The sequence below is a fragment of the Anser anser genome (assembly GCF_964211835.1).
Source record: "Anser anser genome assembly, chromosome: 1".
Taxonomy (NCBI): Eukaryota; Metazoa; Chordata; class Aves; order Anseriformes; family Anatidae; genus Anser; species Anser anser.
The window spans coordinates 67877353-67896082 of NC_139720.1; the positions used below are offsets into that span (position 1 = coordinate 67877353).

The 18730-nt window shown below is 38.4% G+C and overlaps 1 protein-coding gene across 9 annotated transcripts in view; it reads left to right on the forward strand.

Moving 5' to 3' along the window:
- Positions 1-18730, forward strand: part of PTPRO (protein tyrosine phosphatase receptor type O) — a 163904-nt gene that overhangs the window by 92101 nt on the left and 53073 nt on the right. For 4 of the 9 annotated variants that reach the window (XM_083831136.1, XM_083831137.1, XM_083831142.1 and 1 more), the window contains 4 exons: positions 4755-5028; positions 13779-13937; positions 15887-16039; positions 17686-18132. In XM_083831136.1, coding sequence (XP_083687262.1) covers positions 4755-5028; positions 13779-13937; positions 15887-16039; positions 17686-18132 — 1033 coding nt within the window. Of the gene's footprint in view, positions 1-3400; positions 3416-4029; positions 4190-4450; positions 4555-4754; positions 5029-13778; positions 13938-15886; positions 16040-17685; positions 18133-18730 lie in introns of those variants that run through there. The other 5 variants (XM_083831141.1, XM_083831140.1, XM_083831139.1 and 2 more) reach the window with 5 other exon arrangements.

An 18730-nucleotide genomic window follows, 5' to 3' on the forward strand; every position in this document is an offset into this window, starting at 1 on the left:
ATGGTACCTTTGGCCAGAGAAGTAGGCCCCCATAGCTTCAAAATGTACTCTGGCTTTGGGATTTCATATACCTGCTTTGAAAACTCCGTGGTACTCACAAAAGGCTGTAAGAATTGACAGAAGTCATATTTGTTCACAGCCCTAGTTCCACTTCTCTAGTGTTAGAGAACATGATGCAGTTCCCGGTATCTTAAGCTCACTTATTTTTGGAGTTGATGAACATCCGTGCCTCCTGAAGTCAACAGGACATTTAACTATTCGCACTTTTAATAATCAGGTCCAGGCCCAATGTGTTTCAGAGTGAGACATTCAAAAGCTAAAATACATAAAATTAATAACTGTTTTGCAACTTTGATCACTTCCTCATGTGTAAAGCTCAGACTGTTATGGGGGAATAAACTGAAGATGTAGACTTCTAGAAAGAGAACTCTGAGGTCTGCTGCACACAATTTATTTTCCTATTACTCTTTCAATATTGTTGATTTGACATGTCATATATCTTCTTGCCTCCCCCTCCTTTTTATTTTAATTGTGACCTGGTTATTGGCTGGAAATTCCACTAGCATGACTCATCCCCACTCTGAAAATGACTGTGAACAGGCATCACATTGTGGCTTCCCCCTGCTTTTTTTTTTTTTTCCCCTAAGTGCTTTAGCGTGGCACGAGCTTGTAATAATAAACTAGGAAGGAAGTTGGAGCTAATCATTTGGTTCTGAATGCACAAGCCCTGCCAAATTTCCCCACAGGCATGAAGCAGCCGCTCAAGCTGTGACACCAGCAAATTAAATCCTGGAGGTAGCTGACCAGAAGTAATGAAATGTGTATTTACCATACTGATGCTGTCAGTCCTAAGACACACTGGATTTATGATCTAGTTAAGTGGGGCGTGTTTGTCACTTCCAGTGGTGCTTGGAAAAAATACCCAGGTTTGTTCCTAGCCTTCTTTCCAAAATCACAAGCACACCTTATATAACATGAAGAAGAAGATGCCTGGAATGGTCTGTTCTTTTAAAATGTTGCCAAAGTGAAATCCATATCACAAAGGAGATAAGTTGTGCAGTCCTATGACATGTTAATTGCCAAACCTTCTTATTCATCCCTTATCTGCTGCTTCATTCTCTAAATCAAACCTTAGAGCTGAAACGAAAGAACAAAAAATACTTCAGGAGCCAATGGATAAAATACAACAGATGCCTCCCAGAAATGATGTGTCCCATGCATGCATCAGCTTCAGATCCTGGGCACATACAGGTGTGGGAAAGAGGGCCATGTAATCACTGAGTAATCACAGAGTAGGTACCACTCAAGGAAGGTATGCATTACGCAGGTGGGAGCAGGCATACAAAGGAGAGAGACATTCATTTCACAATCCCCACATATTTAGGTAGTAAAGGACTCAAAAAAAAGTTATTTTCCCTGGTCAGGTCTTGTCATAAGTAACGAAAGCATGTGTCTGTGAGTTTTTATGTATTTAGCTAGCACAGGCACATTATGTTAATTGTGCGAGAGCTATTTAAGGTGAGGTTAACAGATCATCTGCTGAGTGGTACTTGCTGTGAATTCAAGAAAACATTATGAGGGGAAAACTAAAAGTGTGCAGTCTTCAACGTGGTTAATACAATACCCATGGAAGAACCAAAGAATAAAATCACACCCCATATGAGCAGTCTGAAAGCATCTAATTATATCCAAGGAATGTCTATAACTCTGCAATTATATGCTTAATTTCCAGCTGTACTTGATTAGATCACAAATGATTTATAATACCACCAAATACAAGGAACTTGCTTTGAACTGTTTGTTGGAATGTATAAAATTTCGTGTCTCTTTTGTCTGGTGTTTTTTTTTTTTTTTTCATAGCAAGGTAGGTACACTGAGTTAGTACCACGCAACCCAGCAGCAAAGTCAAAGGAAGACTAGACTCATTTAAGAGAGAACATTCTTCTCTCTCCACTAGTGAAGCATTCAAGTGCAAGTCTATGGAAGGTCAAAACCCACCAACTTCTGTGGGATTATATAGGCTGGGTATATGTGGGTATTGCTGGATGAAAAACTGAATATGAACTGGCAATGTGCACTTGCAGACTAGAAATTGTAATTGTATCTTGGGCTACATCAAAAGAAGTGTAGCTAGAGGGAGGTGATTCTCACCCCTACTCCACCTTTGTGAGACACCACCTGGAGCACTGCATTCAGATCTGGGACCTGCAACATAAGAAGGATACAGCCCTGCTAAAGTGGGTCCAGAGGAGGCCACAAGGCTGATCAGAGGGCTGGAGCGCCTCTCCTATTAAGACAGGATGAGGGCGTTGAGGTTGTTCAACCTGGACAAGAGAAGGTTCCAGAGAGTAGCCTTTCAGTACCTAAAGGGGACTACAGGAAAGATGGGAAGGGACTCTTTATCAGGGTGTGTAGTGATAGGACAAGGGGTAATGGTTTTGTACTGAAATAGGGTAGATTTAGATTAGACATTAGGAAGAAATTCCTTACTCAGAGGCTGGTGAGGTACTGAAACAGGTTGCCCAGAGAATCTGTGGCTGCCCCATCCCTTGAAGTATTCAAGGCCAGGTTGGACAGGGCTTTGGGTGACATGGTCTAGTGGGAGCTGTCCCCCCCTACCCATGGCAGTGGGGTTGCAACTAGATGCTCTTTAAGGTCACTTCAAACCCAAACCATTCTATGGTTATATGAGTGTACTTAAATCTTAATACGCGGTAGTAACCTTGCTGAATCCATTCTATTTTTCTTGTGTTGGTCTTGGAGAAAATCATGCTTTCTGTGATATGGTAGTGCACACACCTCTGATAGCAGGTCTGTGGGTGCATCCCTCTCCCATCTCCCCACATCAGGAGAGCTGAAATAGTAGTCCTTTGACGTTTTCTTAGTGAGGAGAGAATGGGGAGGAAGAAGGATAAAAGGACTCCCTTATTTTTTATTTTTTTTTGCCTGGATCTAAATATAATCCTCAGTTAAAGATTTGAGTCTGTGCTGATCCTAAGTGCTGTATCAGGATTTAAGGCAAAATACAAACACTTGGAATGTGGTATTTTGATCTACTCAAGGCTAAGCCTGTTGAATTCAGCCAATGTTAAGGCAAACACATGTAAGCTTTTGCATAATTGTGGTCTTATATTGTAAGCTGTTTGGAGCAATTGCTTTGCCATCTGTGAGAAATTACCCAGACTACGAAGGTATTCATCCACTGGTAACTTTGACTTACATCATTTTCATTTTGGCTTATATCAACTTTAAGTCTTCTTTTTTTTTTTTTTAATAGACTAAAGAAAACTGCAAATCAACAGCTGAAATTGTGTTGCCTCTATTTGTATTCTGAAGCTCAAAGCTATTTAGATGGGTTATCTCGTTCAGGATGAATTTACTATATGCTTGTTACCTTGTTCTCATGTTGGGTCACGTGAGTGAGTTTTCTTAGGTCCTTTGTTCTGAAGCCTATAGTTTTGTCTTGCAGTACTCAATATGATTTTCTTAATTAATTAAATTTATTTTTAGTTTAATTTTAATGACAGGAGCTGGCAATACCATATGTGTAAATTCCAGATAGGGAGCCTGGCTCCTGCAGTATAAATCCAAAAATGATTAGTTTTATGGAAGAATCCCCACTAAACAAAACTACAAAAAGATAGGAGGTAGTCAAGCTGCTAGCAATAAACTCTGAATGAGTTGTCTAGCTCTAGTACATGAACAACTAGACTGGCTGAATAATCTGCAAACTAGGCATGGTTGCCCACCCTGTCCTCCAAACAGAGCTCTCAACCTGTGAAATACAAGGGAGTATTAGATACTATGGAGCTGGGAATTTAAAATATCATATATTTCAGTTTTCATTGGGGATAAAAAAATAAAATCTAACCACCAGTGTGGCTTAATAAATAAAAAGGCAACTCTAATGTGAGCTTGAACTTTTCCTTCTCATTAATTACTGTGAATCTGTTTTGAAATTCCTGTAGAGAACAAGTGCTACTTGCTGACAGCTGGTTTGCAATTAATAAAAAGGAAAGTGTTTTCAGCTGGCAACAGCTTAACATGCTCATGATATATGAAAAGGTTAAATTGCTCCTTTCTCTCTACTACTTGTAAAAGAAATATTGAAAATGAAACGATACAGCTTAGGAAATGAAAAGTGCTACCCAAAGCCATGGACATAGTGCTGAGAGCTGCTGATCAGCTGGTACTTGCTGGAATGGGCATATTTGTAAATGTTTAGCAAGTGCCAAAAATTATTCTTCAGTTGCAGGCTTTTAGAATATATTGCATTCAAGATAATCCTGTTTCTGTAAGATAAAAGAGTCTTGATTTAATCACCTTATATATATATATATATATTTGTTACTGTTACATTTTATAGCCTTATTAGAAATCCTCTTGCCACTGATACCGTTTTTCATCTTACCATTCTTCTGCACTATGCCACTCTCCATCAGGAAAGGATGGGAGAGGTTTGTTCCTCTGGTTGTAAAGTATGGAGTAGCCAGGACATCGGCAACATAAAAGCACGTGGCAGGAACCAGCCTCTGCCTCAGAGGGAATGGCCTGGTAATCAGATGCCTGTGGACTTCATCTATTAATTGCATTATGAAAAACATTCTAGAATTTAATGTTAATGATCTTGCAGAGTATGAAATGTTACCTTATTACAAAGATAACGTGACCATTCTATGGTCTAGTACCAAAGGAAATGGGTACATGTGAAATAATGTTTACTTCAATTAAATCTTTTTATTCTTGTCTTGCAGAATGCAGAGCCATTCCAAGTTACTGTCCGAGAAGACAATTGTATCATTGTCTCCCTGGAATCACCTGATGTGGTGAGCTCATCCTCTGTATATGTTGTGAAGATAGCTGGAGAATCCAAGAACTACTTTTTCCAGTTCGAAGAATTCAATAGCACTTTACCTGCCCCTGTGATTTTTAATGCCAAATACCATGGCCTATATTACATAGTAACTCTGTTGGTAGTGAACTCAAACATGGTTTCCAAGTCAGCAAGATCAATCACTGTGTTAACCAGTAAGTAATACCTTCTTCTTTTTTCTTGTTTCTTCTCTTTGTGTGTTTTCTGTTGGTGGTATTGTGTTTGTTTCTTTGTTTGTTTTCAGAAGTTTTTCTTGTGGAGAAGGTTTTTTTCATTCTTTTTTAATAGGTTTTCCTTGTGTGTAGGATGAACCCTTGTGTGAGAACAGTAAAGCAAATGTGTTGAGAAGGCTTGTGAGAGAAAATTCACAAGGTCTGGGCAGGAAGAAGAGGACAGCTGTGGGTTTCCCCCGGGTGACCCTTCCTTATCAATGACTGGAGAGGTTTGACATACTGGGCCCCACATAAGTGGGGTGCGTGAACCTCCTCCCTAGGTGTTCATCCTAAACACTGTGAACCAGGAGTTCTGAAATTCTAGTGGAAGGCACGAAAAGTGTTGTCTGACATTTCAGTGTAAACGCTCCTGTTGAGGTACCTGGTGAGGTATATTCTGTTTTAGATGCCATGACAATGTTCTTTGGTTGCTAATACACTGAAGCAGTACTAAACCTGGAAAGCAGACATTAGTCGCCAAGACAATGTGTTTCTGCCAGTAGAGCTGAAGATTTCTATGGTGGAGACCATAGCTCTTGTACTCTGTCTCTTACTACCCCCATATGCATTGATCTTGGGGGAAAGATGTGGTTTGGTTTGTTGTATTGTGATGCGAAGCGCAGCAGGTTCCTGTGTAATTTCTGCCATGTTTCTGGCTCTCTGCTGTCATTCTAATGCTGCTTCCCCATGCCCACCAGAAATAAATGTATAGAATATAAAAAGAGTTCTTCATCTGCAAAAGTGATTTAATGAATGACAAACACAAAATTACTTGGATGAGACAAACCCAGTTTCTAGTTCTTGTTCTGTTATACACTGAGGATTAACCTTATTCACAATCAGATTTCCGTGGTGAATTATTGTCGTATGCACACCAATACAGACATGCATATTCTTTTCCATCGTTTGATGGGAGGTTAGTTAATGTCTACTCTAACCAAGTGTGGAGGCCCTGAGGGGAACTTCTTGATAGTGAGTGAATTTTTTGCTTAAATGGCACCTTGGAATCTATAGGTAAATTTATTTGGTTTGTAGATGAGGAATGAGATGTGTAGATGAGGATTTTGCATACTTATATTATTTTGTCAGTGAGGAAATGCCATCCGCTGTAATAACATTCCCAAAGAATATCATCATAGCCTTTTGTGTTGCAGAGTGAGGTGCTTGAAACTTAGGAGTTACCAGATTTTATACCATCCATATGGTCTTCATCCTCCCCATGTGTGCTCAAGTTGTGCACTAATGAGGACAACCATGAAGGGTCGCATAGGAAAAATGTGTAGTGAACAACATAAGGCTTCGTAGGTAGATTGGATTTCTTTCTCTTTTTTTTTTTTTTTTTGGACTGTTTTAACTTTGCAGCCAAAGTAATAATTCTAATCCAATTTCCTATTTAAATGTTTTTGTACATTTGTTTCTTAAAAAAAAAAAAAAGAAGGAATCATATACAACTGAACAAATGCCTCACCAAGTATTTTCAGTACGTTTTGAGTGCCTTACTTGCAGTAATGCAGTAGGACTAATTGCTGCCTGATTTCCAGAGCCCATGAGGTCACTGTTAGCAGGGAAGGGTGTGATCCAGGATGGCAGATGGAGCATGCACTCCTATGCAGGAAATCTCTGAAGAAAGAAGGGATTCAGTGGCACCCAGCCTATCAAAGCCAGCCCCCGACTGCCATTTCTGGCTCAGGGGGTTTCCATGAGGTGTTCCCAAACAAGTGCGAGGCTGCAGGCTCCAAGGAGCCTAGCCCAAATCACTTTCACTTCTCCACGGCTCAACAGGGTCCTTTCTGATGGAAAGGAGCCCACCCCTTTTCACCACCTGTCTTAAAGGGGTGCTCTGGCAGCTTCCCAGAGTTTCCTGCTGTGGCCTCTGCTGCTCACCCAGACCTTGGAAGGACCAGTGACTTTGGCAGTTGGCCAGTGCTGCTTGGGGAACTGATGTGATGAAAAGGGAACAGTTTGTCTCAGCAGAAAGATAATCAGGTTCACGGGGGGGGGGAGGCATTTCTGTATATGCAGCATTGAAGGATGCTGTACTAAGCATTATAGGTACAATGTAATTTGTGAGCTTCCCAGCGTAAAGGACCCAATATCCTTCCTAATATTTTCTATTAGGCTGACTAATGAGTGCTAGCTCTCCTGTTGCATCTTTGGCTACTAATGTAGCTTATTTTTTCAGGTATAAGGGTAAAGGAATGAAAATAAATTTGGAATTAGAAGTTCATGGTATTTCAATACGGTGTGTTTAAGAAAACATCTTTAAACTCTTTTTATGACCACTGGCTTCTCTACAAAACTTCATTAGACCACAGTTGTTCCCCCCCACACACATCTTTTTTTTTTCTTTTTCTTTTTATTGTACGCTGACTGTTTTACATCTTTTTTTCTTTTTTTTCTGATTATTAATTAACTTGAAATTTTGGCAGATAATAGTGATAATAGATTTATATTTTTCTTCATGCTATGTACTATTTCTGCCTGTTTAACATCCTTAGTTTATTTTAAAGGTGTAAAGACACACAACTATCCAATTTATCTATATCTTACACATAAAAAAAAATGTCACATTGTGACTAGCATCCAGGACGAAATTAATTCCTGTTCTAATTTCATGGGTATCAGGAGAGCTTTTCTAGTTGTAGGCCCCATTCATTAGCCTGTCAGAAGTTAAATCAAATAGGATAGCCAGTGATGCCAACGTGGTAATTCCCAAACCAATACTTAAATATTTCACAATAGTTTTCTGGGATCTCCAGACATCTGCAAAGGATTCAGTGCAGGGAGATGGAGTCTTTCAGCTTGGCCATATGCTGGAATCCTGAGCATCACACACAGCGGTGTATAACCAAATTGTGCATGTCAAACTGACAGTAAGGTCCTTCAAGCAGATTGCTTATCTATAAATTCAGTAAGAGTCATGATAGAACTCTGCTCACTAATAGTATATTGTGATGACCTTTCCTTTTTCCTATTCACATACTTCAGTGATGTGCTGCTTCTCAGCATGTTTGCAAGAAAAAGGTATGTCTCTTTGCAACTTTTGTTTTAAAAAGTTATTCCTCAAGAGAAAGATGATGTCAAAGCTAACAAAATATATATTTTATATATGGGTGTACATGTAATTATATATGTGAATTTGTAAATATTATATACATATGTACTTATAATTATGTACAAAATAAATCTACAAATTATATAAATATATATATGCATGTATGTATGCTATCATTTGAGGTATCTGTTGTTAACTTGGGCCTTCTATACAAGACTGAAGAATTTATTTTCTGCTTGTCTCTGACTGCAATAATTTCAGGGTTTTCTCAGGTTAATCAAAACCACACAAACTGTAGAGTTTTCTGTATTCTGGATTGTTGTAACACTGCGTGTGACCTACTTGTTGCAATATTTTTTCTCAGAGCCTAAGGGTGTTGTCAGCTTGAGCATAGCCCACATCCTCATATTACTTCCTGAGCTGGAACTTCTAGAAGCATGAGATGATCAGGGCACATTCAAGTCCTAGGCAGGAAACATGTAAAATGAAGTTTGAGTACAAAATAGCACTTTTTCTTCTGATTCTGTAACAAAGTGGTGTTCAGAGAATTGGGCTCGGTACTTCACTTGAAGGAGAAAACATTAAACTGACACCTTGACCACTTGCTGTTAAAGATCCCTCTGATGGATTTCAAAAGAATAGGTGTATTAATCTTGCCATCTAGGCCAGATTCCTGTGTGTGCAATTGTGTTGTGCATATCTATATGACCTTCCTTCCAGTTTTCAATCTAGACAAGGTTAGAAGTAGCTCTGGTATCAAACAGAGTTATTTTCAGTCTGCCTTCTTATGCTCTTAGAGTTTGGGGTTGTCAACAGGATTGAAGTAACTCCAGAATTTATATCATTAATTTAGTGTTTTGAAACACTTGAAAGAAAGTTAAAAGCCATAAAGGTTACTCCTAATATGCTTTAAAGTAGTTTATGAGAAAAATAAGGAGTATGGATCCAAAATCAGTGCTTAAAATTTTCACTCATCCTACATTTTCCCAGCTTGAAGTCTTGTTTTATTCTTTCCAGGGTGACTCACACCAATATGTTTGTTTGTTTTAGAAAAAAAAAAGTTCACTGTAAATTTTTCTTTTTGTTGGGGAAAAAATCTTTTTACATTTAAAGGAATGGAGAATGTGGTACATTGTAAAGCTATTGTGTGCTGTAGAAAAAAATATCTCTGCTGGGAATTGGAAAAATTGGGATCTGGGAGGGTAAGTAAGAAGAGTTCTGGCTGACTTTTATTTTAGCTTGTGATTAGGAGTTTTCAGTGGTAAATATCTTATTGTCTCAAAAGCCTATGATTCCTTACATAAATCACTGTAGAATATATTCCCTTTGGGGAGAATTCTGCCTCACTCTTCTACCAAAAAATATTCTCCTCAAGAGACCAACAAGGCCTGCTGCTGGGGACTATGATCTCTTCCGCTCTTAGAAAGTAATTGGTATTAGACCTAGTTAATGCTCAGCTGTCATTGTGCCAGATGCTGCAGGAAGTGATTCAGCAGGTCAAATCCATGCCTTCAGCTCATTAATGGATCAGGGCTGCTGAAGTAAGAGCTTCAGAGTGTTTTGTTTTTTTTTTCCTGATAAAATTTAGAACTGAAGCCCTTCATGTTTATCTTTCTTAAAGGATGATGTGGAACTTCTTTAAAAAGGCTGTTTTTTCATGGGAGCCTTAATTTTGAAATATAACTTCAAAGAATATCTATATCCCCTAGTGCTCTGGTCTCCCCAGCAAACAAGTCATGCTATCCCCTTTTTAAGGCCAAATCAGAATCAAAGAAAGAAAAAAAAAAACTGCAACCAGATGAATATTTTTTTCCTGCAATAATTTCTCTTGGAAGGCTGATTTAAAGTATTGTTCTAAATCTGTTCAAGATTAACTGATATACCTTTGTTCTTATGCCAACATTTTTGTTTGTTTGTGCAGTCTTTATATTTGTCAATTTATGTGGGCATCTAGAAACTGCAGTATACATCAGCATTGCTCAGATACTGCCTGCACTTACATTCCCCTTGCATAAGCAGTTGCACACAGTATCCTCTATTACGTATCATAAACTTGAACATTATGTTCCTAAGGTATTAAACAGAAGCTATTAAATCTCAAAAATAGTTGCTTTTTAGCAAGAGATAAAATGATCCCTAAGGTTTATAGCATAATGAAAACATTAACCTGGCTATGACTTATTCCCAGTAGCAATACAGATGAGAAAATAGTGTCATATTTGGGAGGAAGTTACATAGTTCACAACTTCTTCATGTGAATATAAAGGGGATTAGCCATAGGAGTTACATCACTCTATTAATGGGGCTTCTTATTTAGGTAAGTTGTAATATGAAGGTAAATCATGATTAATCTGTTTCTGAGTGTGAGAAGCAAGAGAGTTGATCTGAGTCCCATTTCAACCATCCATGTGTAATACTACATCTAACCTACCAAGGTAATCAATCATTAATTCAATCTGTGGAGTGGCCAGGTCTATGAATATTAAAAATAAATTGATTTGGACTGGAATATGGCACTTATTTTCAATGTTCTTTTTTTTTCCCCATGAACTGTAAAAGCCACCTAAAACATTGATGTGTCTGGCGCAGATTTAATGCGTTTATGGAGGATTTAACCTCCAGAATTTTCAGGGCATTTGAGGAAGAGGTTAGCAGCATTTATTATGCTATCTTGTTGTTTGCATAATGCAAGGTATGTGCTAAATGCAAAATGCAGTAGAGTCCAGTATAAATGCAGAAGTTAAATTTTCCACAATATAATTGGAAAGCAGTTGCTACAGGAGCAGGAGAATCTGAGACACTAAGGAAAAAAAAAAAGTGAAATTTTGGTCTTGATCCTGCAAGCTTGTCTATGTGACTTTAATATAACCCAGAAGCCTGAAAATAAAGGCATTGTACATAAAAAGTGCCTTAAACATCCTAGTAAAGGAATACTGAAGTCCTCTAATTCCCTTCTGCAGTATGTCTTCAAACATTAATATTATGCCACATGTTTAGAAGGCTCTAAGTTTTCTGATGTATTACATTACACCTTATTTAGGCTATTTCTTAGGAATCATTGGAATCTGTGAAAAGCTGGATCCTAAATGCTACAAATTGAATAATGAAAAAGAGCAAACTGTTTATGCTCTGAATTATAAATGGTGAAGAGTGACATTTTGCATATTGTTTAAGCTTTTATAATCCTAGGAGCAGTTGGTAAGTGAAAAACAGAGTATGATTTTTATCTGCTGAGTGTCCTTTTAATTTCACAGTGTGCAAATAGCTTTTGATGTGAATATTTGGTGCTGAAGGAAGTAAGATAATGGAAGAACCTTTAAATTGCATTATATCACTCAAACTACTCTGCTAACATCAGCCATGAGCAAGGAAAGGCTAGTAAGCGGAAGATAACAACAAGAAAGAGACTCTGTGGTGATTACCACTTAATTCAATTATTGGTTAATTAAATCAAAACATCAGGAGGAAAAATCATTTGGATTAAAAATGAATATAGCTTCCATCCTTTATTTGATTTGTTGTAGGAAGGAATAAATGGGCTAATTTGATCACTGACATATGAAAGTTTCAATCATTCTTTAAGAAATTAGGAGACCCAGATCTAAATGAGATAGCAGAAGCAAGCCCAGGGCATACCCGCTAACATGAAAGATGAGTATGTAAGAGTTGTGCTATTTAGAGGTTGTTATTGACATTTTAACTACTATCGTGTGCTGCGTGAGCTGTGATATGAAGCGTCTGGTCATGTGGATTTTCAGATCGACTGTTTATTTCAGAATAAGTAATGGGAAAAGACTCAGCAGAAAGAAAAGGGTAGGCTTTGTTTCCTGTGATCTGCTTTACTCCCATTTATTTCTAGGCTATCGCAAATTGTCAGCAAAATTTTCACAGATTCTGTCATTGCAGTGCCTGTTGGTATCCATGAGCTTTGGAGTTTCTATTTGTCAGTGGTTAACATACAAATATGCTGATATTTATCTGAAACTAACAAAAAAATCTTTACCATGAGACATAAATTAAAAGCTACACAATGTCATATTCCCGCGCTCTGACAAAGTTGAAAATGACAACGCAACTTCTTGTTAAGACCTGGGGAGAGATTTTTTTTTTGTATCTATTGCTTTTGTTTTTAATTGTTTTTTCTTCACTTCTCATTACAAATGGAAATTTAGTGGTTTGGTGAAAATACTGTGCTAGTAAATGAGATTTAATTTTTGCTTACACTACAGGTTGCTTTTCCACCTATGATTAACCTATTGAACCTTCTGTGGGATAATTCCGCTTTTGAAGCTGATACTGCTGTCCTTTTCGTCTACCTTTTCTCTCGTCTGTCATGACTGTGTGCTCTTTGGGGAAATTTGTTTTATTAGTTTTTCTCCAGGGTCTACTGAAACAGAACTTTGTACTCAAATGTGTCCCAAAAGTGTGTAGTAAGACCATGCTAATGAACAGTTTGAATTTTTTCAATCTGTTCTCTACAGTGTGCAAGAACTAAATCAACATGATAATACTGAAAAAGATCTGGGCATAATAACTGACAGTTGAGCATAACTTACCTCTATTAAAATATGTTAATATGACAAATTCTGTCTAAAACTATAACCCTGTTTTGAATATCTGCTTGGCCCTCTTAACCAATATATAGTTGCTATCATTTCTTCCTTGCTGATGACAGCGTCAAGCAGAAGGCTATTTATTCATTAATTTATTGTGGATAAAGGAGGCTGAATAAAACTGTGACTCTATTATTGTTGGTAACAATAAATATTTTTAGTGACTCTCAGCTGCAGTAAATTGACACAGCCTTCTTTAGCTGATGAAGCTACACTGATCTATATGCCACATCAAAGGACACAGGCTACTTTCCATAGACCACATAGGTCAGATTTTAAAGCACTAGATTGGCAGTTCTGTACTTATCTCCCTTCTGTGTGCAGGCTTTCCCCATACCTGTGAGTAAACCATTTTAATCCTCTGTACCTCAGCTTTTCATCTGAAAAGAACAGTAATGGCACCACTATATTTTTGTAGAAGTTTGGTGTGGATAAGTACTTTGGAGATAGTGGGCCTCTCAGATATGGTAGAAATGCGTGATTACCCATGAAATAAATAAATTAATATGTATAAAAATAGAAAATCTTCATTCAGATGTTTTCCTCTGGTCATTGTACTGATAAACTTCTCAGCTAATTTTAAAAGTTCAGATTTATGCCAACATTATGAGCAATTTCAAGTGTTCTGTTGTTTTTGTCAGGGCACTTTTACTTGATTGGCAAGAATTAAAGATGAAAGTCTTGCTGGGGTGATGACTGTGAGTGCTTAAGCAATAACTGTGATTTCAACCTTGGTTTTTGTGCCTACTCCTCTGCAAATAGGGACATTTTTCAGGTAAAGTATAAGCATCAAGTGAACATGTTCTGTGGGAGAACATACAAACCTAGGCTTTGATGGTGTCTCAAATGGCTTTGCCCCAGACCTCTCTGAAGCCCCAGATATCATCTGGGAGATTTAAGAGCCCCTGTGCCATACCTAGCAAAACCATTTCTTTCTTGGGCGTATATGTGTGAAGAACTCATATTTGCCTATTAATCTGCTTCTTTCTTCTTTTTTTTTTTCCTTTTATTTGTATATCCTTTAGAACCCCTTCCTGTGAGCAGTGTTTCTATCTATGATTACAAACCATCTCCAGAAACAGGAGTGTTGTTTGAAATTCAGTACCCAGAGAAGTACAATGTTTTTACCAGAGTAAATATAAGCTATTGGGAAGGAAAAGACTACCGAACAATGCTGTACAAAGGTAGGAAGAAACTATGCCACTAAAACTTAATGTTAACTCTACTGGAAATGTAGAAGCAGTGGTTTTGGCATGTACTGGTTATAATGATTTATATTTCTGGTAAGCTGTATATAATAACTTTTATATCATGAATTAAGAAATCAGTATTCAAATGGAGTTGGTGGATCAGTTTGGATTTAAACCTCTTTCCCATCTCAGTCTTAGTGGTGCTTCCTTTCTTTTGGATTTTCAAGGAGGATGAAGATTGGGTCATTTTTCTTTTTTTTTTTTTAATAAGCACACATGAAAACTTTCCACTTTTTTTTTATTTGTTTGCTGCAGCTGTGTAGTGCCTCCCTCAAAAAAAATAAGGGGGGGGGGGAGGGGCAAAAAACTCAATAGGAAGGGCAGAGATATGCTTTGGCTTCCTAGATGTAGTTGTTGAAATCCCTGGATTACATTCTGTCTCAGTTGAAAGCATCAATAGCATTCCCATTTTCTTTCTTCCGGCCAAGATTTCTCTTTGGTGAATAGCTGACAGTGCTCAGGGATGCACCAGATCTGGGAAAGCCATTCAGTATGTTTGATTCCTGGCAAAGGGTTTGAACCTGGTACCTCTCTATCGCTGTAAAGTCACGCAGTGCTAGTAGCACTATGCTATATATTATTGTATAGTACCGTATTGTTTTGTGTTGTCCCTGAGCTAATAAACCCCTGCTGCATTTTATCAATTTCATCCTTCTTAAAACAATTTAACCCTAGGGCAGCCGATCTAACAATCTAGACAGTCAATCTAAACGATTTAACAATCAAACCAACCATCTAAACAGTCTAACAATGGCAAATTCTGCTTTCTTTTTTATTTTTTTTAAATCTGAACTCCCTTTTGTCCTCCAGTATATCTAAAGCATAGCATTTATCTGAAAGATGTAAATGGGACTGTCCTATGGAAAGTATCCTAAGAGGTGAGAAAGGCATCACATATCTTGCAGGACCTAAAACCCACCTGGTTAAGTATTGCATGGTGGCAGTAAAATTTCTTTGAGCAACCTAGTAGGTGCTGAATTGAACTTTAGGTGTGTAAGAATCCTGATGTAGAAGCCTGGTCACTGTAAGCCCTATGTGGAGTCAGCAGAGAGAGATACCTCGAGAAGGAAGCTGGAAAACTTTGATATCTCTTTACTACAGTACAGAGGTGGGGGACTAGAATCACATTTGCATGACTGTGAAATGCCAGGAGTTGAGAATGGTGATTCTGGATCATAGCACTAAATACAGGTGGATCATAGCACTAAATACAGGTGACCTTCTTCCAGAGAACGAAGGTTATACTAGCAGTAATTTTTGTCTTTCCCAGCTAGTACACAGTTTCTGGGGCTGTAATGCCACTGCTGCAGCTGCTGAGAGATTAAAAAAGTCAATCTGAGTTAAGGGATTCGCTGATCAACTAGCATACTCCTTCCCTTTGCTAAATAGCCATAAGCAACTTCTCTTCAGCTCACACATGTACTGATGTTGGACGTGAGCTTAGCGCTCAGGACTGAGGCTTGTGCCCAGCTGCATTGTGGGCTGCCCTTTGAGCATCACCCCTGAATATTGTAACTCAGTCAGCAAAAGACCAAAGAGGTTTTTGCGTGCAACAGTTAAAGGTCTGTGGAAACCGTCAGATGCTCTTTGAGATGTTCAGTGTCACATGGAGCAGGTTGCCAGATTCCGTTTGCATTCCTGTGAAATGTAGTTCATGTTTCTCTTGCTGGGCTTTTTTTTGTAGCAAAGTGGCTTTGACAGCCAAATAAAATATTGGCAAACTGAATTATTAGAATTTCATGTCTTAGACCAGGCTGAGCACCATTTAAACATCTGAAACACTGCCAGTTCAGCATGTGTAGCTGCATTATCAGAAAGTGAACATTTGATGCGTTTTTCTCTTTTTTCATTTTTTTTAACTTTTATTTTTAAACCTTCTGCAGATTTCTTTAAAGGTAAAACAGTTTTCAATCACTGGCTGCCAGGAATATGCTACAGTAACATCACATTTCAGTTGGTATCCGAAGCGACCTTCAACAAAAGCACGCTAGTGGAATACAGTGGAGTCAGGCATGAGCCCAAGCAGCACAGAACAGGTGAAGAAAATGGTTGTGTACCATTTGATCCAAGTCTGTGTGTCTGCTTTTCTTTCTGTCATGGGAGGAGATTGTTCCCACCCAGACCCCCCTCACTGCAATCAACCATGGGATCTACTCCTGGCCAGGAGCATGGGAGCTGTGGCTGGTATTGGGGAGGCAGGTTTATGTGTGCAATACAGTACAAAGGGAAATTTGTATGAATGTTTCTACTATAAAGCTGGTTTCTTAGGGCATAAATTCTGCTCTACGTGAGACAACCTCAGCCTTATGTTCAGAATTAATTTTTAAACCACAAGAATGCCACACCAAGCATACTATTGATCTAGCCATTTCAGTCTGTCTCCTCTTGCAGTGAATAATAGCAATACTGCTGGAGAATGGCTTCCTCATTGTGCAGTCTTCTGTCATGGAGAAGAATGTCACAGTCACCCCACTTGGCAGCCAGTTTATGCCCTGAAGCATGAACTTTTAATTTCCAAGACAGCAATGTTGCAAAAGCTGAAAATTGCATTTGTTCAGTTTCCAGAACTAGTTTAATTTGGTCCTGGGACCTTGTCCCAAACTTTCCAGCTAATCTGTTGGAGCATAGACATTTTCCAGGGTCCAAAGTGAAATGAACCAGTGGTAAAATTAAAAGGCCAAATCTTCAGATGAATACACTGATGTTGGTCCATAGCTTTGTACAGAGCAAAGCCAACTGATGCCAGCTGAGTTATGTCTCGAGGATCCTAAAGGTAGTTATTGAGATACTAAACCTTAAGAATGCAACCCACAGGATTATATTTTCTTCTTTCCTGCTGCCTTCCTATCCCTCATTCTGCACATGAAATGCAATCAGATTGTCGTGTCAGTTTTTGTATCGGTGGCTGTGGCTGGGACAGGAGGAGATGAACAAATTGGTATGTTTTAAGGTGCCAGCTTAAAATGTATCATACAAAATCCTTGCATAGGCTACTCATGTTTATCACAAGTTAAGGGCATATAGGCAAGCAATTACAGTGAGTCAGACACAGTGCTCTGTGTGATCATTTCTACAATGCCTGCTGCCATAAGTAGAAATAACTTTGCAAGCTAGAACCTTGTCTTCTGGAAACCAAAATTTGAGATCAAGCTTTCACAAATATTGAAATTTAAACTGATCTTTAATACTTGTGAAAAGGTGGCTGCTAAAAGCATATGAAAAGCCCTATGGCAACGTGAAGGTCATACTTTTGAAATATGAGCTATGCCATATGCTAGTTGTGCAGGTGCTTTTCAATTCATTTCTGCAGAGGTATTTTCCCATGATCGTAAGATTGCGGGAGACATAATACATGAAAATCCACACTTTCAAATTCACACTTAAGTAGTATTGCTGCTGTAGTAGCACTGAAGTCTGATTTACTGTGATTTCATGTGTATTCTACATCCTGTTATAAAAAGTACTGACTTTTTCTATGAATTTACACTAAGCATGATTCCACCAGAGTCTTTTCTGGTATAAATTTTTGTAAGAGAAGGAAGAGTCTTAATAAGAATAGGTCATTTCAAAATATCCCTAGATACAATGGTTTTCTGCAAACAATATTTCCCTAGGGATTTAACATATCGTAAAGGTACACAGAACATACCTATTAAAAGATTAACCCTTGCTTCTCTTTTAGTTCCTTACCCACCTCGAAACATTTCTGTTCAGATTGTGCCAATCAACAGAAACAACTGGGAAGAGCACAGTGGGAATTTTCCTGAAGAACCATTCATGGAACCACAAAAAATCACAGGCAAAGAAAAGCTTAGCCGTTTTTCTGGTGAGCCACCTGTAATTCCAGCAGTGAACACATCTGCAGCCTGGCCAGATTACCGCTCTAACAGCACTGAGTATGAAGCCACGTCACAGCCACATTGGTGGCCTAACGAAGCTGAATCATCAGAGGGTGAAGAGGAGTTTGTCAATGCAGTTCCCAGTGATTACGAGGTCAATGAAGTCAACACATCTGGAAAACTCACACCAGAGCCTGCCCCTTTCCTTCCTGTACAAATGGTGCTAACTTGGTTACCACCCAAGCCGCCAACTGCCTTTGATGGTTTCCATATCAATATTGAAAGGGAAGGTAAATCACAGCCTTATACCCTTCTCATAACCCATTTCTATAATTCCATTGGAGGGTTTGTCTTTTCTACAAATTATTAATTACCTAGTACTGTGTCTCAGAGGACTTTATTAGATCTCTCGTGTTTCTCAAGAAGTTTCTTGCATTGAATAGTGTGTATTTCTGACTGGGCTTCAAAAAGTAAGGGAGGAGGGGTAAATCATGGTTTGCAATTCTCTTTTGTGAAACAAGATTTACCCTGGTGTGCATGTTGTTGCACTGTTTACACTGCAGTTATTGTAAATCCATTCTGGTATCAGAGAAAAGAGAAACAAGCTGATAGAAATTTGAGATGAAGAAGGTACATTATATTATGTATCTTCGTCAGCCGCTGAGAAAGGTTCTCAGGGGGATCTTGAATGGAGGAGAACAGAGAAAAGTCATTCTACAGTCAGATTAACAGTTGTCTCAGAGGACAGCAACTGAACGTATTCTTTAGACCACAAAGAAGCTGTGGTGGAGAATGGAGAGACTTTTCAGATGGTGGAGCTACAATAGAATAGCTGTGTAACAGACTTCCTGTTTTAGAATCTTTTTTCTCCAAATGAATTTTATTTCC